This window comes from Sminthopsis crassicaudata, chromosome 3 (genome assembly GCF_048593235.1).
Source record: "Sminthopsis crassicaudata isolate SCR6 chromosome 3, ASM4859323v1, whole genome shotgun sequence".
Taxonomy (NCBI): domain Eukaryota; kingdom Metazoa; phylum Chordata; class Mammalia; order Dasyuromorphia; family Dasyuridae; genus Sminthopsis; species Sminthopsis crassicaudata.
The window spans coordinates 585,361,300-585,386,182 of NC_133619.1; the positions used below are offsets into that span (position 1 = coordinate 585,361,300).

At 42.9% G+C, this 24,883-nt stretch overlaps 1 protein-coding gene across 2 annotated transcripts in view; it reads right to left on the bottom strand.

The window, feature by feature from the left end:
- Window positions 1–24,883, bottom strand: part of DCHS1 (dachsous cadherin-related 1) — a 67,714-nt gene that overhangs the window by 34,617 nt on the left and 8,214 nt on the right. For both annotated transcript variants that reach the window (XM_074305046.1, XM_074305045.1), the window contains exons 2-5: window positions 15,312–17,194; window positions 1,888–2,076; window positions 1,552–1,783; window positions 878–1,114 (exon numbers count right to left, since the gene is read on the bottom strand). In XM_074305046.1, coding sequence (XP_074161147.1) covers window positions 878–1,114; window positions 1,552–1,783; window positions 1,888–2,076; window positions 15,312–17,117 — 2,464 coding nt within the window. In that variant the 5' untranslated portion in view covers window positions 17,118–17,194. The remainder of the gene's footprint in view (window positions 1–877; window positions 1,115–1,551; window positions 1,784–1,887; window positions 2,077–15,311; window positions 17,195–24,883) is intronic.

Here is a 24,883-nt window from a genome sequence, read left to right on the forward strand (position 1 = left end):
GGATAAAATACAAACCCTTCAATTGGTCATTAAAAGCCCTTCACAATCTAGTTCCAATATTCCTTTCCAGGCTTATCACACATTATTACTTTATCCTCTCTCCCAGCAGCTTGCCTTATTTTTTCCTTCTCTCACCTTCACATTTTTGCCCAGGTTGTCCGTCTCCCATTCCAGGAATCTACCTTTTCTCACTTGTACTTCCTCTAAAATCCTTATCTCCCCTTAGAAGCCAGCTTAAATACTACCTTCTTTAGGAAGCACCTTCTGATTCTCCCCAGTTTAATTGTTCTCCCCAACTTTGTATTTATTTTCTATTTATGTATTGTTTCCCTTTATAGAATGTGGGCTCTTGATGGCACACTCTTATCTTTGCCTTTAAATCTCCAGTGCTGGAGATTTAACTGGCATACAGAGGGTTAGAGGCCAGCTAAGTGCACAGAGTGCTGAATTTGGTGTCAGAAAGACCTGAGTTCAAATCCAGTCTCAGATACCTAAAAGCTTTGTGATCCTGGATAACTCACTCAAATTCTTCTTGCCTCCATTTTTTCAGCTGTAAACTATGGATAACAATAACATCTATCTCCTAGGGTTGTTTTGTGGATTACAACATAATATCAGTTAAATGCTTTGCAAATCTTAAAGTCTTATACAAATGTTAGCTACTATTATATCTAACTTTATAAATGCTTCTTGATTTGACTCATACAAGATAAGTGAGTGTGTGTGTCTGTAGGTAAATATGTTACCAAGTGATGGGGAAATAGCAAATACATGTGTGTGTGTGTGTGTGTGTGTGTGTGTGTGTGTGTGTGTAAGTGTATAAGTGTGTGTGTGTGTAAGTGTATAAGTGTGTAGCCTTGGGAGGAGTATGTTTTACCTGGAGGGTGGTGTGCCCTTATGGTGCCCACAGTGGTTCCTGGAGGCACATCCTCAAGCACGGAGAAGACGTATTGTGCTTGTTCAAAGACTGGAGGCACAAGAGGCCCAGAGATAATGCTGATGTTGACCTGGGCATTGGGCTCAGCTCGAAGGCCACCAGCATCCTGGACTCCAATCTCCAGTTGCTGCACAGTGTCAGCTCGTCCCGTCAGGGGCCAGGCCACAGACACCAGCCCTGGAAATAGAGAAGGAGAACAACAGGGAATGGAGAGCGTAGGATGCAAAATGCAGGTTCCAGAGCCCAGGATCCAAAGACACAGGACAAAGATCATGAGTCATGTTACAGAAGACATAGGAAAGAGGACAGGGATTGGAAACTAAGACCCAAAGCAGAAAGTGTAATGCAGAGGACATGGGGAACAGGACAGAATTGTGGAATAAAGAATAAAGAGAGCGTAAGATACAGGATTAGTAGGAAGACAGGCTGATGTCCATGAGGAGGATGGGAAAAAAAAAAACTGGGAATGGGGTGCCTGAGACATGTACTGGGGGAGCTAGGAGAATGCCCTGGGAGTGGGATGGAGAAATTCCAGTAACAGGATGGAATGATCATGTCAGGAGCAGTCTCAAGGCCTGGGGAGGTAAGGGGGTTGGGGTGTTCTGGCTTCTCACCTGAATCCTTGTCCAAGGAAAAGAGTGGGGGGCTATTCCCAGCTAGGATGCGGTAGGTGAGGGTGCCATGAGGACCCTGGTCAGGGTCATGTGCACTGACCCTCAGTATAGCTGTGCCTGGTGGGCTCTGGGTGCTCACACTGGCTGCATATATCCTTGGGTAGAACTCAGGCCGGTTGTCATTTTCATCTGACACAAATACTTTTACATACACAAGTGACTTCAGGCCACCCTGAAAGGAATTGGAGATTGGGTGTGAGAAGCTGAGCTGAAGATACCCTAAGAGGCTTGTTCTCCCCATCAGGAGAAATGCTCCTCCCTGAGTCTCCTCCTTACCCCGTCTACAGCAGTGACAGTGAAGTCGAAGCTGGGCGGTCCTTGATCACGGTCGAGACTTCGGGATGTGCACACCTCTCCAGTATGAGGGTCGATTTGGAATGGGGGTGGGCCTATGGAGCTAAGTCCAGCTCCTAATGAGTAGGAAAGGAGGCCAAATGGGCCGCTGTCTGCATCTGTAGCGGTCACCTGTGGGGACAAAATGCGACTTTTCTTGAAGGTTTTCTGTTGTCCTGTCTCCTTCTGTTCCCATCCCCAACCACCACAATCCATAAAGGGAGTCAGGACACCTATAGCCATGATAAACATGGGAACACGTCCTTCATTTAATCTGTAACCCCTAAAAATATCCTTCCCCTAAAACAACTTTGAGATATCATATCACATCTGTCAGATGGGCTAAAATGATAGAAAGGGAAGATGACAAATGTTGGAAGAGATGTGAAAAAATTGGGACATTAACCCATTGTTGGCAGAAGTGTGAACTGGTCCAACCGTTTTAAAGAACAATCTGGAATTACGCCCAGACTTATAAAATTGTGTATACCCGTAATCCAGAAATACCACTATTATGTCTGTTTCCCAAGATAATCAGGGAAAAAGAACTTTAAAAATATTTATAAAAGTTATCTTTGTAGTGCTAAAGAGCTGGAAATTGAGGAAATGTCCATCAATTGGGACTGGCTAAACAAGTTGTGGTATATGATTGTGATGGAATACTACTATGCTATAAAATATGACAAGATTGCATAAGCAAGGGCAGAATCAAGAGAATGCCGTTTGAATATTGTTTGAAGAATAATTGTGAACAACCATATTATCCTAACTATAAAGTACCTTTGAAGGAAGATACTATCAACTTGCAGAGAAAGAACTCAGAAAAACAAGAACATATATATGTATATATTTATGGTTGGTTGTTCTTTGTTCTGGACCAAAATATCATCATTATCTTAGAATTGTATGTCCAACTGTGTCTGATCAGACTAAACATGCTTGGAATACTCTGCCACATCTTAGACACAAATAATCCCTATGAACATTTGGGATGCACTCTAACTTTGCCTATCTCACATTTCTTTTGGGCTAATTCAATTCTGTTTTGCTCATAGAGCACAGCACCTTTTTCTGATGAGGGCATGCCATACTAGGTAGTTGTGTGCCAGTGTCTCCCACTGCTTAAACCACCTTATTTCTTTCAGTTTTTTCCTCAAACTCCTCTATCATTTAAAGGGAAAAAAAGCATTTACTGAACATCCACTATGTACTAGTATATAATAACTATGTAATGTTATTAATTGATAGATGTCAACCTAGAGGGAAATTTCTAGTGGCAAAGAAAGCAAAATAGGGATAAATGTAAAATCTTGCTCTCGGATCATACAATCAATTCTCAAGTTTTTGAGAGACCTTGAGAGTATTCTTGTAATTGCTTTTTCTGACCACTTTGTGAGTACTTCCCCTGTGTGAGTTCTCCCTAAAATAGTCTTTTTGGCAAGCGTACATTTGGTATTCAAACAATGTGGCCAGCCCATTAGAATTGTGTTCTCTGGAGTTGTTTGAATGTTTGGCAATTTAGCTCGAGAAAGGATTTCAGCTACAAAACTTTGTCAAATGGTGGTCTTTTCTAGTGTGGGGATGGAGAGGGAGGGAGATAATTTGGAACTTAAAAGGTAACCAAAAATTTTAATTAATTAAAAAAAACCTCTTTCTTCCATCTTTTACCAAGGGAAGGGCAAGCTGCTCATATGAACCACATCTGACTGGAAGGATAGGACCACCCCATGCCCACCCCATGCCCACATCATGCCCACATGATCAGACACTTTAAGGGTTGCACATTTCTTATTTTTTTTATCTTTTCCTTTAGGGATTCAGCAAAAGCCATTTAAAGCCTAATTTTAATTAAATTAAGGATATCATGGTTAGGCTTTCTTGATTCCCTAGCCCAGGGGTAGCGGTTTTCAAGCTTTGAAGTAAGGTAAGTAGCTAACTACCTGAGAGAACAAAGGATTCAGAATCTGTAGAGATAGAAAGGGTCTCAGAGCATGATGAGAAACGATTTCCTCTAAAATGGCCCTCCCCACAACCAAAGGCTCAAGTGAAGTAAGAAGAAATCAGGAGAAAATTTATATATTAACAACATGGTAAAGAAAAACAACTTGAAAGATTTAAGAACGTTGATCAATGCCACGACCAACCCCATTTCATCTCATGAAGATCATCATCATGTAAATCCTTGCTGATTTTTGACAATGGAGAAGTGATTAATTCTGGGTACTGAGTAAGAATATATACATACATATATATATACAATATCTCATTGTGGGAATTTGCCTTTATTTGACTTTGTTTATTTGTTACAAGGATTTTATTTTTTCTTTCTTTTTCAAAAGTGGAGAAAGGTGGCAAGAAGAGAAATTAAATTTCTGCTAAAAATTTAATTAAAAATAGTTATTAATGGACAGTTCATGTGAATCAGGCATTTTAGTTGACTTCAAATCTACCTCCCAAGGTTGTTATGAGGAGCAAACCGGGTTATTGTTTTAAAATGTTTAGGTTAGTGCCTGGTACATAGTAAGTGTTCAATAAATGTTTTTCCTTTCTTCCTTTAAAAGATACAGCAGTTTGAGAAAAAACTGAAAGAAATAAGATGGTTTGACCTTGAGAAAAAAGGAATGACAGATGTTCCTCAAAAACTGCCTTCAGATATTTAAAGAGTTGTCACATGGAAGTGGAATCATAATTATTTTGTTTGGTTCCAGAAGAAAGAATTAGAATCAGTGAATGGAATTGCAAAGAAACCAAATGTAAGTTGACTTTAGGAAACATTTCCTAACACCCATAGTGATTCCAAAGTGAAACTGGCTGCCTCAGGTTATAATGGTTGCCCATTATAGGGTTTTTTGTTTTTGTTTTTATTTTTGTTTTTTAAGCTAAGGCTGGATGATTTCTTTTGTAAAATGCCAATTTGTTCAGGATGGGAGACTAGATCAGATGACATTTAAGCTCCCTGGTCAATCTAGAAGTCCGTGATTCTATGACTGTATTATAAAAGGGAAAAGAAAGTTAAGAATAAAAAAATCCAAGCACAGAAACGGATGAATTTTCAGAAATGAAACTTAATCTTAAGTCAGGGAAATTCAGCCTCTGACTGGCTTGGCAGGAATAGCTTTTTCTATTCCTTTATATTTTCTTTCCCATCTAGGGAACGCACTGGAGTTTCTGCTTTCAGCCCTTGGCTATTTCTCTGCCTACTGTCCAGGTTAAAGGCTATGATTGGGGATGGAATCCCAAAAAGGGCCTTGTGACCTGTAGAGAACTGGAATAGTCAGTGGAGTTTTGAATGATTTAATTTCAACAAACATTTATTACACCTCTACCATTTTCAGGACCGAACTGTTGGATGCTGGGGATATTAATGTAGCAATTGCTTCAGAAAGCTTTTTTTTTTCTTTTCTACATGCCCCTTCAATGTCTAAACTTGACAGTGACAGCTGGGGACTAGAAATGGAAGAGGAATTACCCAGAACTGTGAACATGACAAGTCTGTCACAAGAAGTCATTAATTATTTTGTTGATAAAGCCAAGAATCTGTACTCCTTTTTAGTGCCATACTGTACAGAAATCAGCATGTGACATATTCTTGAACCAGGGATATAGAGAGTAGAAGTTGCCTGTGACACAGAATCAAGCATCTGGGGGTCAGAGGCCACAGCCAGATGTGAACATGAGACACTAGTAAAACTTGCCAGAGCTCAGCTGGAGAAGGCAGAGGAAGTATAGCAGGGAGCTGAGAGAGGTCGGGGGAGGGAAGGATGGCAGGCAGCCATCCACGAAAAAAGACTGAGCTGCCTTTGACCTTGGATCATCTGATGAAATGCTAACCCAGCTAACCAGAATAGCATGAATACTGGTGAGGCTATTTCTCCCCTTTCCCCATTTAGGATCCTGACTCTGTCATCTAATCCCTTCCAGCTTTATGTCATACACCAATTTGATTAAGCATGCCTTTATCCAAGTGATTGATGTAAGTGTTTATCAGAATAGGGATAAGGACAACCTCTGAGAGACCTCCCACTAGGTGGATATTTGATCTATTTAGCATAATGTTCTGGATTAGATCATTCAGTTAGTTTTGAACTCATCTATTACCTATTGTCTTGGAAAACAGAATACAGGGCCAGACTTCCTTAAAAGGGTCCTCAGGTGCTCTGGGAATCCCTGGCTGAAGACCAGGAATGGAGAAGAGTGCAGATTTTTCAAATATTTACCAGAACCAGGAAAGGCCAGGAGCTTAATAAGTAATGGATCCCTTTAAATTCATTTTAAACTGTAATGATAATAAAATTTTAGTTTGGGGTCATTCAAAGTTGGGAAGGACATTAGAATTGTGACTTTAGATTTTATAACTTATAATGAGTTGAGCAGATTCCAGGCAGATACTAGGGAGATATGAGTGCTTCCTGATACTAGCCCAGACATCCACCATGGCAGCTCGAATGTTCAAAATATGAAAGTAGACCTGGTACAGCTTGACAAACACTGGCTCTGGGAGCCGAGGACTTCGATCTGGCTTCAAATGCGACTTGTAACGCTAACTACCTGGGAGACCTTGGGCCAGCAATGGCATCTCCTGTGGTTCCCCACTCATAAAATGTGGAGGTCAGATCAGATGCCTCTGAAGTCTATTCCGGCTCTGGATCACCGAGCCGATGGTAGTCCGAGCTTGGAGTGCCCCTTGGTGGCCTATGTTAAGACTGCACCCTAGTTGTTCCAGAGCATGGCCTACTAGGAGGCCCACAGGCACCAAGGCCTACCCATCTGCCTTTTCTCCCACTGTCCATGTAAGGGGAATAGCATTTTCAGGATCCTCATAGGCCATTTTTGTTGTTGTTCAATTGTTTTTCAGTCGTGTCTGACTCTTCGTTACCACATTTGGAGTTTTCTTGGCAAAGATACTGGATGGTTTGCCATTTTTTTCTCCAGCTCATTTTGAGGATGAGGAACTGAGACAAATGGGGCTAAGTGATTACCCCAGGGTCACACAGCGAGGAAGTGTCTGAGGCCATATTTGAACTCAAGGAGATGAGTTAGCCCCCAACCATTGCAGCACCTAGCTGCCTATAAGGACCCTAACTACCCTCTACACCACGACGAAAAATAATATAACATCTACTGTCAGGCAGCTGCATTCTACTGAGAGATACAACATACACACTGTTAGATAAATACAATGTATTGTAAGGAAGGAAAAGAAAATGAGAATCAGAGGAAGTTTTCCCTAACAGCGTGGTACCAAAAAAATAAGATATCATGTTGTGTTGTTGGCCAAGAGTATATTATGTGGAGTCTTGCAAACACAATCAAATAGGGACAGCAGTGAATAGAGCTGTTCAAATTGTTTGAGTTCAAATCAGACTCAGTCGCTTACTAGCTATGTGATCCTGGGCATATCAATTAACCCCAGTGCATCCCCAAACAAACAAACAAAATCAAATTGGCTTTATACTGAAAAAGAAGGGAGGGGGGAATTGCTTAAATACATCACCAAATGATGATGAATTCCTACAAAGAAGGAAGAATAGCAGTGGAGACGCCCAGAAGACAAAAGCAAGAAGGTAGACAGCCTCAGAAACCCAGTCCTCACATATATACACATAGAAGCATATCTACACAAATGCTATTACAGGATACGGGGAGCAAGTAAGAGAGGCTGATTTGGCCACACAGGACTGGGTGGGATGGAACCCATGAATGAAATATGACTTGGGGCATACTTGGAGGGAAAGCGACAGACCACTTAGACAGAAAGGGGAAACAGATGGAAAAGTTTGGAAAATAGATCATAAGACTTTCATGGACGCATAATATAGTAATCATAGAGAACTTCAGATACTTAGACATCTGCTGCGGCTTTCTCTCTCTCTGTCTCTGACAAAAGCAAAATAGCTTTTTTTTTTTTTTTTTGGCTTGCCTTAATGATAAGCTTTACACTTCAAAAGGAAAAGGAAACAATGAGGGGAACTGCCATTCTCGCCCTTATCCTCACTGACGGGGAGGAACCGGCTTGCTGGGGTGGGAATGATGGAAACCTCAGAGGGAAGTGACCACACCAGTTTAGAATTTTTGATCTAGAAGAGGAAAATGAGCTATAGTCTGATGTGTGCCCTAGATTTTGGGACAGCGGGTTTCAAAAGATTCAAAGAAAGGATAAATAGGATACAATGGCCTAAAATTTTATTGGGTGGGAGGGAGACAGTAGAAGGAGGCATCCCAAGAGCGAGATGGGGGCTGGAAGAACAGGGAAAGATTAACTAGGACTGGATTTAATGATCCAAGAGCCTTCAAATTTAAAGGAGCTGAAGAGATAGCAAAAGGAGAAACCTTCCAATCAAGGAGAGGAAAAAGATATTCCTATGTCCCTCCCACTCTCCAAAAAATATTACCATATCAATTAGGATGTGTGAAGCTAGCACCTGGGGGCAGTGACTTCCTCCTTAACACTACTCCCTATACTTGCTTCACTTAGAACCTTGGGCTTTGAAGACAATTTCTCCAATTTTTTTCCCCACAAAGTGGTGCCTCCAGTGCCTCCAATGTGTGGATACAGTGGAGCATACAGTTGCCCATCATTTCTGTCTCTCATTTCATGGTTGGTCTATCTTCTTTCTTGGTTAAACATCTTTCTTTTAATTTCTTTTCATTTAAAAAAATATTTTGTTAATGTTCTCTCTTCTCCCTCTTTCTGTCTCTATCTCTTTCTCCCTTCCCTTTAAAAACAACACCATTTATTTCCCTTAGACTCCCCACTTCCTGCTTGTTGACTTATTGATGGACTGGACAGAATCTTCTCTTGTAAAGAATAAGGATAAGCAAAACAAATTAGGCCATGTTTGCTCATGAAACCCTACAGTACAGCATCTCATTCCATACTGTCAAATAATAGCAGTGAGGGTACTGGACTGGGGAGTCATGGAGCCCTTGGATCGAATGCTACCTTGGATACTTAGCAGCTGGGGTAAATCACTTAATCTCTCTATGCCTCAAATTTCCTCATCTGTAAAACTTTCCTCAATCTTCAAAATAAGTGACTTGTACATTTTAGCATTCAAGATTCCTTTCAGCTCTGATGCTACCTTTTATACCACTTCTTCTGCATAACTGTCCAATCATCCATCCATGTGGGGACAAACAAGAACTGAGTTACTGGCTTACTATGCGCTGAGACATTGTACTAGGCTGGGGATTCAAAGACAAAAAAAGAACCAAACTGCGTCTTCATGGACATTACATTTTATCAGGGTCTTTAATCAGTAATTGTAGCTTCCTCTGATCCAACATGCGTCCTCTCCATTGTCCTTTGGATGACCTGAAGCTTTAATTCTTTGGAAACTGTGACATCCCTTGACTGAAAGTCATATAGCATCACCAGAAGAACATTTCAAAGATAGGCCTTTGTTTCAAGGAGAAGTTTAGGGTCATTAAAAGCATTTCCCAAAGATAATCTAGCTTGCTCTCCTCTTCCTGCTTAAGTTTGGGTCTATTTACAGTGTCTGGCCAAGATTCTTGTACTACTTAGTAATAGTTCAGTTCTAGGGGCTGTCCATAGAACTGTATATCATAGTCTGGACAATAGTCATTCTTTATCAGCTTGTTTTTTCCCTTGTGGAAGGTTCCTTCAAGGACAAACTCTGATTTCACTTAGGATACTCTGAAACATTACAGGATTTGATGCATCCAATACAAGATTAGCTGCAAAGAGGAGCACCTGTAGAGAATTCTTCTTTGATGTGTACCATACAGTGCTTTTCCTTCTAGATGATAATAAACACCTCTGACAAGCATATTTTCCTTATTTCTGCCTGGCTTGTTATTAAGAATAAGAGGGTTGGTGAACAAAAGTTATAGTCGTTGTTATATCATTCAAGGAATCATGTGATTAATATACATGTTTGACACCTCAGTGTCAATGTTTTACTTTGACAATGTTTTATTTTAAGACAATGTTTTACTCTCTCAAATCAAATGCTTTTTTAAAATAGTCAGCAAACAGTAAGAGCAATGCAATTTTGTATCCTCTAATTAATTAAACAAATACCTGTAAATATTTGTTCTGTTCTAGAACAAATACTTTCTGAAATATTTTTGAAAATATTTCCTTCTTATGCCTTCATCAAAATGCCTTTGATGACTGAGTAGACTATTCTCCTATAGATTTTGTAAGGATCGGAGAATAGATTTAAAGATCAAAAGTTATTGATGTTTTCTCAAGTACATGTTTTGGGGTAGGGATATCTGTTTTTTCTTCAAGGTATTTGATATTCTCTCACTTTCAGATATCTTGAAAATTGATCTTTTAATATCCTTAAAATTGTGTTCATCACAGACTTCCTTTGGGCATACTTGGTTTAAGGCAGTTACTTTTCTTTCTTTGTCCTTTTTTATTACCATTTCCACAGCCTCATATAGTACATTGGATGGTGAGAGTCTAAAGGTGGTGGGTCCATTATCTTTGAAGGAATAGAGATCTGCACAGAACTCTTGACAGATACTTCCAGTTTTCATCTGTTTATTGTACTCCTTTGTTCATCCTTAGTGTTCTTGGGATGCACTGACTTAAATACTCCCCTTCCCATACTTTGTATACTCTCCAAACTGGTCTTCTCCTTCCCATGACCCTCAATCTCCCATTGTTATACCTCTGCATTAGCCATCCCCTATGTCTAGAATTTATTCTTTGCTCATCTCTCCCCTCAAGCTATTCCATTATTTCCAAGATGCAGCTCAAGCAACATCATTTTTTTAAAAGATTTTTCTGATTTCCCATAACTGCTAGTGCTCTTTCTCCCAAATTATCTTATATTCAAATACTTTGAATTTATTTATATTTATTTTGTATATCTCTCTACATGCCCTTATTGTGTCCTCCTTAGAATATAAACTTCTTGAAAGTAAAAACTGTTTTATTCTTTGTTTATTCCCTTTGTTCATTTCTCTTCATTCCCAATGCTTAGAACAGTTTTGACACATATTTATTGTTAGTCTTGGAGAGAGCCATCTGTATTCTGAGAGAGGACTCTGGGGACTGAATGTGGATCACAACATAATGCTTTCACCTTTTTTTGTTGTTATTGTTATTTGCTTGCTTTTTTTTCTTCTCTCTTTTTTCTTTTTGATCTGATTTTTCTTGTACAACATGATAAATGTGGAAATATGTTTAGAACAGCACATGTTTAACCTGTATTTGATTCTTTGCTGTCTAAAGGAGGAAGGAAGTAGGGAGAAAGGTAGAAAAATATGGAACACAAGATTTTGCAAGGGTAAATGTTGAAAACTATCTCTGCATGTATTTTGAAAAATAAAAAGTCCTTATAAAATAAATAAATACAACAAGTATTTATTAAACAAAAAAATACTTGTTGACTTGACAATGCTATAAGAAAGGATAAGGTGCATCACTGGACATACAAAAAATAATTTTTTATAATTTAGTTTTCTTCATCTGTACAGATCCACTTTAAACACCTGTACAATTACAGGTCGATATTATCATTTTACTTTCATCCTATTATGTCTATTTTCTTTGCCTTATGGATTAAAAAAAATGCACTTCATCAAGGGACACATAATTTCCTGGGATAGAATGAAAGTTTCTTGAGGTCAGGGGCTATTTCATTTTTGTCTTTGAATCCCAGGACCCAGCACAGCTCTTGACACATAGAAAGCATTGGATAAAAGCTTTTTGATTGATAGATTGATTGGCTCTTTCTTTCTTTCGCTACACTTTTCACTATTACTGTGGGGTCCCCAAAGCTCAGTACTGGATAAACAGATGATGTGTTCTCTTTGGGAGCAATGTTTCTTTTAATGATTAAATAACGTCTCCTAGCCTGCTTAGATATTAAAGCCTTGGAAGTCCAACCTCATTCAATACCATTTTCCTTTGCAGGCAGGTAGGTGTTACAGTAGATAGAGTGCTCAGCCTGAAATTAGGAAGACCTAAAGAGCATCTCAGGTATTTACTAGCTGTGTGACCTTGGATAAATGAATTAACCTTTGCCTGCTTCAGTTTCCCCATTTGTAAAATAGGGATAGCAATAACATCTACCTCTCAGAGTTGTTTTGAAGAGAAAAAAAAAGAGTTAATATTTGTGAAGTATTTTGCAAACTTTAAAAAGTTATATAAATATTGTTTGTTACTATTATTTTGTTGGCAGGTAGGACCAGTGAGATGAGACATAGTTTTTGTGCTCCAAAGTTACAAGGTGATCTTCAAGGGATCAAAGAAATGAGCCTTTCTGTCTGAATCTCTCCAACCAATGAAAATTTACTATTGGTAAGGGAGATACAGAGTTCACTTCCAGCAAGGATGACAGATAAAGGATCTGAATTACATCTTTGCTCTTTAAAATCTGGGTAACCTTAATGTCTCTTAAAGGTAAAATGAGAAAAAGAGACCACATAATCTCTAATATTATTTCTAGTCTAAATATTACGGCACCTAGGTGGCACAGTACATAGACAGCCAGCCCTGGAATGGAGAATTGAGTTCAAATCTGGCCTGAGACACTCACTAAATGTATTTCCCTAAGCAAGTTACTTATCACTGCCTCGATTTCCTCATGTGTAAAAAAAAAAAAAAAAAAAAAAAAAAAAAAAGCTGGAAAAGGAAATGGTGAACGACTCCAGTATCTTTGCCAAGAAAACCCCAAATGGGGTCATAAAGATTCAGAGATGATTGAAAAATTGAACAACTCTCAGCCCAGAATTCTATCCACTGCCCTTGCAAACTTTAAAGCCCTAATAATAAGGATGATGGCTGATATATGTCTTTTTAAGGTTTGCAGAGTTCTTTCCATACATCACCTCATTTGACTCTCTCAATAACTTTGGGAGGTAAAGTGCTGTTATTTTCTTCACTTTACACATGAGAAAACTGAAACTACAAGATCTTAAGGAAGCGCCATATAACTAAGGAAGTATCTGAAATGGGATTTGAAGCCATGTATTTGTGGTCCCCAGTTCCACACTCTCCACAGCACCACCGAGCTATTCTACTGTGTAAATGCCAATGACTATTACGATGACTACCATCTTGATTTACATGGCATCTATGTCATAGTGATTACTGGGTCTTGGAAGTTCCTAGCTCATATCTAGTAACTCCACTGGCTTTTCCTTTTTCTACTTGAATGTGCTGCCAACCCCTCAAAACAGATTTATTTCAAACCTAACTGATCTTTTTCTCTGTCAGCCTCTCTATCTCCAGACTTCCCTATTTCTTTCAAAGGCATCACCAGCTTCCCAGCAACTCTTCCTCCTCCATCTTTGTTCCTTGGAGACAGCCCATCAGTCTCCAAGCCCATGTGATCCATTCCTTGCAATATCTCTGACATCCACTAGAGATTAGAGAGGTTCTGAATTTAAACCCTGTTTCAGCCATTTACTATGTGATTCTTGCCAGGTCAATTAATGACTTAAGCCTTAGTTCCCTCAGCTGTAAAATGGGAATAATTATAGCGCCTGCCACCCAGTATTGCAAATATGAGATAATATTTGCTAAGTGAATGCTGGGTATTATTGGTCCTTTCATCTATCCTTCCACAGGTGCCACTCTTAAGTAAATCGCTCATTAGCTTTAATATTTGGATAGTCTCTTAACTGAATAGGATCCCAGTCTCATCTCAGAAAATATCTAATCTAATGGGTAACAGAACAATAATCTTCTCTTCAAGGTTCCTAAGTAGTTAGCCAGTCTTTGCTTTAAGATCTCTAGGGATGTGGAGCTCATAAGAAAGTTTTCCTTAATACTGATCACAATCTGTGTTCTGCCTCCCTGGTCCTCAGTGTCTCCTTCCCATTCTCATTTATCCTTTGGAATTTAAAAGAGCTTCTCAGATGACCTTAAACTGCTAAATCTAATTGCCTTTCCTTAGTCCTCATCCTACTTGACCTGACTTCTGCTTTCAACATTATTGATAATCTCCTAACATGATCATGGGAGCACAGGATTTAAACTGAAAGGGATCTTAGAGGTCATCATTTTAGATAGGGAGACTGAAGGATTGAGCAATTTGCTTAAAGTGACAGGTCATATATAAGAGGTAGAGTTTGGATATAAATCCAAGTCCTCTGAACCCAAACCATTATACCATACTTCTCTCCTAGAATTGCTTTACTCTTCTTTCTTCTGATGCACCTTTCACCTATTTAGTGATTCCTCAATTATACTCAAACTTTGTCCCCAGTCCCCTTTTCTTTCCTCTAAATACCCTTAAGGATCTTATCTTCTCCAGATCATTCACGTTTTTCAAATGGAGACAACCAGCGCTCATCTCTCTCATACACTCAAATCTTGCCTCCTCAGCTGCCTCCTTCTGGTGGTCCCATCAACATCTCAAATTTAACACGTCAAATTAGAAAGTTTAAAAAGCATAAGCCTCTAAATACCTTATAAGTGTTACTTCTTATTTTGATGAAAGCAAACTACCTTTCTCTAAAACATTCCTCCACAGTTCTCTATTTCTGTTGAGAAACTGAACTGCCATCCTTTGCACCAAAAATCCTCCCTGATCAGGTCTGAAATCCCAGTCATGTCTGACTCTTCACTGTCCCTCATCCCTATATCCAACTAGATTTCAGGTCCTGTTTGTTTTGCCTCCATACCTCTTGTCTCTATCCCCTTTCTTCATTCTCAGACCACACTCTTGCTCAGGCTTAGACTACTGTGCCAATCTCCTCCCCAATGCAACTGACCCTCAATACAACTGACAAAATCTTCCCAGTCATAGGAATGGTGTACCCTGTCACTCTCCTTCTCAAAACCTTCAGTCCATCTAGAATTTAATACATACTCCTTAGCCTAGCCTTATTATAATTTGTCATTATAATTTGGCTCCTTATGACCTTTCCAAACTTATTTCAAATTGTTCTCTTTTATATACTCTACTGTCTAGCTAGTAAAACGAGATGTCGAGGTAGGTGTTCCTTGAACTTTTCAGTCAATCTCCCATCCTGAGCTTCCCAGAATTCTTATCTTCCTCCATGGCTCAGTTCAAGGGGCTATCTTTTCCCCAAGTCCACATCCCCCACCCTGGGTTTCTCTCCTTCTTCAAATAATCATATATTAACACTGGGAAACAATGACCAGCTTGCTTTTTTCTTTGTGTAGCCACCATCTCACAAAGCATCAGACTTATGGGATGTCCTTAAAACTGTCTGTGGAATTGATTTGAAGCAGGAGAGAGAAAGGAGAGGGCCTTAATGCAGGCTAAAGACATAGAAAGGGTTATTTTCTTCCCTTTTTCCTCTGGCAGTTGTTCCGTTCTGACCCTCGGGCCTATCTCCACTCTGCTGCTGCCATCCCTCCCCTCCTGCCACAAATCCTCCCTTCCACCTCCCCCACCCTTCCGGGACCCCACCTGGAGGAAGCAGGTGCCAGGTGCTGTGCCCTCAGGGAGGGAGGCATTGTAGAAAGTCCTCTGGAACACTGGTTCATTGTCATTCACGTCTTGCAGGACCACGTGGACCACAGCTGTGGAAGACAAGGCAGGTTGTCCGCCATCAGTGGCCAGCACAGTCAGCTGTGGCCGTGGCTCTAGTTCGTAGTCCAGCGGGGCGGCTGTGGTGATTACTCCTGTGCTTGCATCAATAGCAAACCAATGGGCATGAGTTCCAGGCACAATACTGTAGGCCACATTGCCATTGGGGCCCTGGTCAGGGTCACGGGCAGTGACTCGGGTCACAAAACTGCCAGGGAGCACGACCTCCGGGAGGGGCTCAGGCTGGTAGAGCGGGCGATCGAAGGCTGGGGTGTTGTCATTGACATCAGTGACGTGCAGGACGAAGGCAGCCTCTGCCCGCAGCGGAGGGGTCCCGGCATCAGTAGCAGTCACTCGAAGCTCATAGGTGTCTTGCTCCTCTCGGTCTAGCCTCCGGGCCACACACACCAGGTAGATGACACTGTCCTGGGTGGTCAGGGCAAACTTGCCATCCCCACCCTCCAGGGACACATTGACATGAGCATAATCGCCATCATCGGGGTCAGACACAGAGATCCGAGCCACCAACTGCCCCGGCTGTGCCCCCTCAGACACCCGAGGGGAGCCATCTTCGCTGAGGAAGATGATGGTCATGGTGGGCTGATTGTCATTGGAGTCCCGCACATGCACGGTGACGAATGCTGAGCCCACCTCAGGGTGGGCGCCCCCATCACGGGCCTGCACCACCAGCTCATGCACACGCCGCTGCTCAAAGTCCAGGGGCCGCTCGAGCCGCAACAGGCCTGTGCGGGCGTCGATGGAGAAGGGCCCATCGCCGTCGCTCTGCCGGCGGTTGATTTCATAGGTCACGGCTCCGTTGGCCCCAGCGTCGGCATCAGCAGCGAACACCTGCAGGACCGGGCTGCCGGGGGGGAGGCTCTCGGACACCACTGCCCGATACCGGCTCTGGTTGAAGGCAGGGGCATGGTCGTTGATGTCCACCAGGGTCACATCCAGCAAGGCCTGGGCCCGCCTAGGTGGTGCCCCGCCATCGTAAGCTTCCAGCCGCAGCGTGTAGTGGGAGCGGTTCTCCCGGTCCAGCTCCCCGCTGACCACCAGCTCAGGCACGGGGGAGCCATCAGGGCCAGGGCGAGTTTCCAGTCGGAAGGCCTGGCCTGCCCCTTCCCCAGACAGGGCATAGCCCTGGGTCCCCAGATGACCGGCATCAGCATCGTGGGCAGGCTCCAGGGGGTACCGGGTACCGGGGGCTGTGTGCTCGGGCACCTGAAGGCTGGCTCGAGCCTTCGGGAAGGCAGGCGCGTGGTCGTTGATGTCAGCAACGCGCACTGTGACCTCCACGGTGGCACCATCCGGTGTGACCGCGGTGAACTGGTAGTGATCTCGGCGTTCTCGGTCCAGAACTCGGGCGGTCCGAACCACGCCACTCTGCTCATCTATGGCAAGGTCCGTGCCCACCCCGCTGCCCTCCTGGGCAGAGATGAAGTACATGTGGGGGGTGGCGGTGTCCACAGGCAGCCCCGCACTGATGTCCCCAATCAGGGTGCCGGCTGGCTGCTCCTCATCGATCTGCAGATCCAGGCTGCCCGCCTGACCCTGTGCCCTGGGCGCCTGTGCCCCCAGAAGCAGCAGCAGCAGTGGCAGCAGGGGGAAAGGTCGGGGAGGTCTCGGGCCCACGGAGGGCTGGGGGGCACCCAGCTCAGCCTCCTGCTCTGCCTCCAGCTCCATGTCAGGGACGGCTCAGGCCTGCTCTGGTGCCCGCTCCAGCTCCTGGCCCAGCTCTGGCCTGCCTCTGGCTCCTGATCCTGTGAGGAATGCGGAGAAGAGGTCAGGTGGGGGATGGGCTTTGGGGTCGAGTTACTGGGCTCGTGGGCCCGGCAGAACTGGGGTACCACAAAGGACATAGTTGTACGTTGTTTTATATACACACGACACTGAGGCGTAACGAGACAAACACATGCGCACATGGATTCTCAAAAATATGCTCATGTCTATATGTCTTTGGCACACACACAGACACCCATATCCAAACATATGGCTGTGAGGTACATGTAGCCAGTCAGCTCGGGGGCTGACCTCTGCAGAGGTCCTTCGGCCTGCCTCCACGGCTGCCCCCATCCCTCCCTGTAGTAGCATCTCCTGTTGTCCCTTCAACTTCCTCAACTTCTTCCCACCTTTTCCAGGTGAGAACATGGTTTCCTCGTTTTCTTGGCACTATGGGGACACCCCACCCCCCTCATTCTAAGACTGTCCCCAATCTGCTCCATCCCCCAATCTGTCCTTCTGACTCACCACCAGTTGGTTCTTTCCTCCCTCTCCCCTCCCCCTGCACCAGTTTTGGGGCCACAGCTGGTTCTCATTAGGAAGAGGGGGACCAGGGCTGCTCTTTAGGGCCTGTAACTCGATCCCCCTTTCCCTTCTCCCGAACCAAAAGTTCCCCCCACCCCCACTCAGCCCCAGCCCACAGGCTCAGCCTGCGCCCATTTTCATCAGTAAAGCTCAGCTGGGGATTCAGTGTCTAGGGGAAATGGGGGTGGTGGGGGTGGGGGTGAACTGTTAATGAGAGGGGGGTTGTATATGTTTCTGTGCAGGAAGTATAGATGGCCAGTGAGTGAGCAGAGTATGATGAGAGGGGAGGGGCAGTTGTGAGGAAAGTGTATGTTTGAGGGAAGTGTGTGAAGGGAGTATATGTGTCAGGAGAGTGTGTGTGAGTGAGAGCAGTTTGTGTGAGCAAGCAGTGCCCTCTTCTCCTGGATAGTCTCCTCTCCAAGTTTCCATTACACTCTCCCGGTTCTCCATCGGCCTGCCTGATCTTCCTGCTTAGTCTCCTTTGTAGATCTTTGTCTATATCACATCCACTAATGGTCAACATTCCCAGGGCTCTGTTCTGGACCCTTTCCTCTTCTTCCTCTTGGCTATTTTACTTGTTGATCTCATCAGCTCCCATGAATTCAATTATGGTCTCTAGGCTGATGATTTTCAGATCTACTTATCCAGCCCTCACCTCTCTCCTAACCTCTGGACTTCAATCTCCAGCTGCCCATTAGGCATCTCAAGCTAGATGTCTTGTAGGCTTCCTAACCTTGACATACCCTAGCCTGAATTCATTATCTTTCCTGATGTCATCCTCAACCCCTTACTCTTTCTTTCCCTCTAAATAGCCATTTTTTTTTTTTTTGGCAAGGCCTATATTTCCTACCTTTAAACTACTCTTTGGATAGGATCCCTACCCTCCTGTGACACTGAAATGTCCCTGATACAGACCTCCATCGCTTCACAGCCAGCCTGTCGCTAGAGCTGAACTCCTGCCTTCTCCAGACAACCTTTCCTGATCCCCCTCAGTCCTCCGGCCTTCCCTCCATTATATGTAGCTTGTCTGTTCACAGAGGTTTTTATGTTGCCTCTCTCATTATATTGTGTGCCTCCTGGAAGGAGAAATCGTCTTTGGCTCTTGTATCCCAGTGCTTAGTAAAGAGCTTGGTACATGTGATCCTTCAGTCTTGTCTAATTCTTTGTCACCCCATTTGGGGGTTTTCTTGGGAAAGATACTGGAGGGATTTGCCATTGCTTTTTCCAGCTTATTTTATAGATAAGAAAACTGAGGCAAACAGAAGTAAGGGACTTGCCCAGCTAGTAAATGTCTGAGGCAGGATTTCCTGACTCCAAGCTCAGTAACTTTATCCACTGTCCCACATAGCTGCTCTCGGGATATAGTAGGTGTTTAATAAATACTGAGAGGTTAAGGGACTTCTGTGGGACCACAAAGTCAGTCTGTGCCTGAGACAGGACTTGAATACAGTTCCCTCCAGCTCTGAGGCCAGCTCTCTATTCAGTATACTGTGCTGCCTACAAATAATGTGCTCCTTAGAGTTTGGAGAATTTAATTAAAAATTTGGCTTAATATTAACATTTTTATATAATTAGACCTGTTTCAAAGAGAAGTGCACTGTTGTGAGAGGTACCTTCATCCCTTAAGGTCGTGAAGGAAAAGCCACATAACCATCTGCCTAAGATTCCTGCTGAAAAAAAAGGTAGATCTTTTTGTAAGTCTCTTCTAATGCTGAGATAGTGTGATTTGGAGTATGTACAAGAGAAGAAGGCATGAAGGGATGATATGTTTGGGGATGTAAAAATATGAAGAAAGTATATATGTGTGTGTAAGGAAATGTGTGAAGAAAGTAAGTAGGTGGGAATTATGGGAGAGAGCCTGAGGCAATATGTATTGGCTCATATGGGGGGGATATGCTTGAGGGAACTATCTGAGGAAATGTTTTTGGCATAATTACTGTGAAGGGCTCTGAGGGTCTGGTGGCTAGACAGAGAGACTAGGGATGTATGTGAGAAGTTTGATGGTACTGAGGAAGCAGAAGTACAGTTATAGTCTAGCAACTCAATAAAGGCTTTAGCATGATCCTAGAAAACAGAAAATTATAAGAAAGCACAGGATGATCAGCAGAGTTTGGACACATATAGAAGAAATTAAAAAAAAATAGACCACAGGGTCTAAATGGACATAAAGTGACAGGAGAGATCAGAGGACAAGCCAGTAGAAAAGTGGGCAAGAAAAGAGGACAGGTCAAACAGGCAGAAGAGTTCAAGCTGGCATGGAGCTAGGAAGAGAAGAGGAAATAAAAGAGAATAAAAAGGACATGAGGAGAAAGAGACAGAGGGAAACAGAAGTATCCAGTCAGGCACAGGGCTAAGGGAACCTGAAACAGAGCAGCAGGGCCAAAATCAATAAAGGCAGCTGTGGAGGCCAGGGGGTATAGGGAAACCTGAACGGGAGAGTAAAGGGGGTCAGAAAGATGTTGGGAGAATTAAAAATAGGAGGGACAAAGAGAAAATTCTGCTTAAACAGTGAACAAGAAAGAATGCCTGGCAACACCAATGACCAGCCTCAGCCATGGTGAATGAAACAGGAACAGACACTGAGACAGAGAGGAGACAAAGATATTATGATAAATATGTAGAGATTCAGAAAGATCTACACACAAGATTCAAGGACAGAGAGAAAAGCAAATATTGAGATAGAAGTAGGAAAGAAAGAAAAAAGCTAGAGACAGAGAAAGGCAGGAAGAAAAATGAGACAAAAGAGATAGGAGAGACAGAGAAGAGAGAGACAGAGGAGAACAAAACACAGAAGAGAGATACAATAAAAAGAAGTGGTCAGGCAGAGATAGGGAGGTGGGAGAGGGAAGAAATGACCCAGATATGGGTGAGCTGAAATCCCAGATGCCCTGATTTAGAGGTGGAGAGGAACTCCTCCCTCAGTTTCCTGTCCTGTTCTTGAACCTTGAAGGACAGGACACAAGAGAGAACAAGAGCAAGGGGGAGAGGTCAGAGAGGCAAGGACACAAACACAGTCTAGAGGCAAGGGTAAAAACAGGGCAAAAAACAGGAATACAGGGAGAGACTGAAGGAAATGAAAGATAAGAGAAGGAAGAGAGAGAAACGAGAAAAAAGAGAAAAACAAGATGTAAGGCCAGGGCTATGGAGGGGAGAAACAGGGTCAGTGGGTGATGTGAAGATATGATGATTAACAGGCAAGGGAAGAGACTGAGACAGAGGGGAGGGGGGGGGGAGAAAAACAGCCAATCAGGGTGGATGCTAAGAGAGGGCTAGGGAGGAGAAATCCATAGGAGAACAAGCAGAAAGCTACTTGGGCAGAGATAGATAACGAGGGGTTTCAGGATAGGGATGGCCATGAGCTGGTCAGAGATGGAGGTCATGGCAAGGACCAGAAGGGAAAAGCAGCTAAGGGGTAACATGGAGAGAAAAAGACAAATAGCTGATGGGAAGAGAAACAAAGGGAAAAGAAAAAGAGATGAAAGTGTAAATAGAAGTTATGGAGGGAGAGAGACAAGAGATAAGGGAGTGGGGAAGAGACAGAAATAATAGATAAGTAGATAGAAATAAACAGCAGAGAAAGAAGAATAACTGATTAGAGAATAAAGAGGAAAGAGTAATGGAGTACAGAAGGAAAGAAGATGTCCTGCTCAAAGGGAATCTCCTGTTTTAAAGGCCAGACAAAGAAATGAAAAGACAGAGAAACTGAAAGGGGGTAGTGGGAGAAGGTAAGAGGACGGGAAGAGGCAAAAGGAAATGAAATAGACAGACCCAGGGAAAGGAATTTGAGTCAATCCAATAAATATTTTATTAAGTGCCTACTATGTGAGAGGCAACATAGAAGAAAGAATCATAGAAAAGTGAAATGCATACAGTTGAAAGAACATGAAAAAGAAAGAGGAAGAGAAAAGAAAGGAGACAGAAATGGAGACAGAGTTGGGAAGGAGGGGAAAGAAAAGGGAGGGAGGAAGGGAGAGAGGGAGGGAGCCAAGAGGAGCTGGGCAGAGGGAGGAGGAGGGGAGAGAGCAGGGAGAGAGTCAGGATGGAGCTCTGGGAAGACAAAGAGGAGTCTAAGCAGGAGGGGGAGGAGGAGCCACGGATAAGGCAGCCCCCCTACCCAGCAGGCATGGAGATCAAGCCAATGGGATGGGGAGGAAGACTAGAGCAATTCGTCCTCCTCTATTCCCAAAGGAAGGTTCTAGGTAGACACCCAAACGAGACTGGGGAGACGAGGAGGGATGAGGGAGAGAAGAGGAGGAAAAGTGTGTGTTGAGGGGGGACAAAGGGGAAGAGAGAAGAGGAAATGGGAGATAAAAGATCAGGGAGATTAGGTAAGAGAAGTTTTGTGGAAGGAGACAGGAGAGATGAGAAAGAAAGGAAGGAGAGAAGAGGAAAAAGAAGAGGAATAACAGAAGAGACAGAAAAGGGAGGATGGCACAAAGAATATCAAGATAAGGGAGAAATAAGGGGAAAAAGAGGAAATAAAAGGGTGATGAGATAGAAGGGGACAGTAGGGAGGGAGAGGGGAAGCAGAAAGGAGAAAAGGTAGGCTGGTAGAGAGGGGATGCAAGGGAGCACAGAGTGGAGTTAAGGAGTGAAAGGGACAGATAGAAGTGACAAAAAAGGCAGGACAATAAGGAAGAGGCGAAGGCTGAGAAGAAAAAGAAGGTAGCACTGTGAAATGAGAGACATAAAGAAAAGAGGCTACAAAGGACAAGGAGAGACAAAGGGCTGCAAGAAGAAGACAGATACAGGGCAGAGGGAATGTATGACAGAAAATAGGACATATAGAGAGAAAGGATCCAGGACACAGTGAAGAAGAGAAAGAAAGGAGAGAAATGGGGACAGGCAGCAGAAAAAAAGAAATCTGGGAGAAAGAAAGGAGAGAAATGGGGACAGGCAGCAGAAAAAAAGAAATCTGGGAGAGTTAGACAAAGGAGACAAAAGACAGAGAGGAGAAAGGGAAGAGAAGGGGGGGCAAAGGGAGAGAAAGTAGAGAGAGTGAAAGAGAGGAGCAAAGGAGGAAAGGGTGACAAAGGGAGGGGAAATAGAAATATAGGGAAGCAGAGGGGGGAGAAGGGGACTAAAGAGAGGGGAAATGGAGGGAATAAAAAAGGGAGCAGAGGGGGGAAGGGGGACAAAGGGAAGGGAAATAGAAAGACAGGGAAACAGAAGAGGGAGAAAGGGGCTAAAGGGAGGAGAAATAGAAATACAGGAAAGCAGAGAGAGAAGGGGGACAAAGGAAGATGAAATAGAGTGAAAGAAGGAAGCAGAGGTGAAAAGGGGACAAAAGGAAGGAAAATAAAAATATAGGGAAGCAAAGGGGGAAGAGAGGGATTAAAGGGAGAGGAAGTGGAGAGAATGAAAGATGGAACAGAGGGAAGGAAAGGGGGGCCAAAGGGAAGGGAAGTAGAATGAAAAAGGAGGACAAAGAGGCAAAGTAGAGAGAAATGCAGGGAAATAGAGGGGAGAAAGAAAAATGACAAAGGGAGGGGAAGAGAAAAGGAAAGAGTCATTTAAATTTTGAATCAACTTGACTAGTCAGAAAGGGAACAAAAAGAGAAAAGTTAGAACAGAAGAGAGGGAAAAGGTAATACTAAGCAGGGTAGAGGAAAATTGGTGATAAGAGAAAAGGGAACAAGGTTAAAGAGTGAAGAAATAGTGGAAAGAGAAAACAGGTGAGAAGGAAATGAAAAGGGATCATAAGAGAGAAGGAAAAGCAGTGAGATGAGAATAATGGATAGAAAAAAAGCAAAGGGAAGAGAGGACAAGAGGAAAGATGGGAAGCAGAGGGGAAAGAGTGAGGAAACAGTGAAGAGAGATACAGATAAAGAGAATAGCAACAAGAGAGAAAAGAAACAGGAGAGATTTTTTGCAAAGAAGAAGGAAAAATAACTGGCAAGAAAAGGTAGAAAAAGCAGGCAGAGCAGGAGGACTGAGGGGAAAAAAAAGAAAGGGGTTGGGGAAATCACAGCATATTGGAATTACAACTAATTCTAGCACAGGAATAGCCTCTACAACATCCTTAGGTGCTTGACTGGTAAACTGTTTCAGATCCTCTCTGCAGAGAGGTGAACAATAGATGAAGAACCAAGCCTATATTTTCAGAAATGAAATGGCAAATCTGTCATTTGTTTGGATCTCCTGTACTTATTTGTGACAAAGAAAGGTTCTACTGGGGAAAGAACTGGAGGGGGTGGGGAGTCAATAGCAAGTTACAATGAAGGAGAAGAAAACAACATTAATAAAAAATTTTAAAGGGGAAAAAAACCGCCCCATTTCTTGAAGATTACTTTTTGACTGGGGAAATTGATGGGAAGTTTTGCCTTTGTGTGACTTTACTCCATTGTTCCTATTTCTGCCTTCTGGAGCTAAGCAGAACAAGGCTGATCCCTCCTCCCTATGACAGCCCTTCAAATACTTGAGGACTGCTATCATTCTCCACTAAGTCTTCTCTTCTCTAGGCTAAACATCCTCAATCTCTTCAGCTGAGCCTAGATCCTTGTATGGCATATTCTCCACTCCTTCCAGGATCTTGATTGTCTTCTTCTGGAGCTACTCCAGTTTTTCTAAGGCCTTTCTAAAATGTGACGCACAGAACTGGAAGCAATGTGGTTTGAACAGAACAGAAGACAGAACTATTATCCCCCTCAGTCTGGGCCATCAGATTTTTTTTTTAACACAGCTTAAAGTTGTATTAAAATTTTTTGGCACCCATGACAAGTTGTTGAACAAGGTAACAAGTATTTATTAAGGGCCCACCATGTACCAGTGCACTTTTTCCTAGGGCAATACAGATCAAAATGAAAATACTCCCTGCTTTCAAGAAGCTTACATTCTATTAAGAAAAAACAAGTATGTAAATATGTAAATATACAAAGTATAAACAAATTTATTTGAAGAGGAGGTGCTAATATTGGAGTATCAGAAAGTGTCTCCTTTAAGAACTGGCATTTGATCTTTGAGTAAAACTAGGGATTGCAAGAGGTGGAGATGAAAAGGGAGAACATTTCAGGAATACTATGCATAGCTTGTACAAAGATGGGGAGATAAGAAATAGAATACTGTGTATAACGTGTATAGTGAGCAGCAGGTAAATCAATTTTAGTGGAATACGGAGTGCATGAGTAATAGGAATATGAAATCAA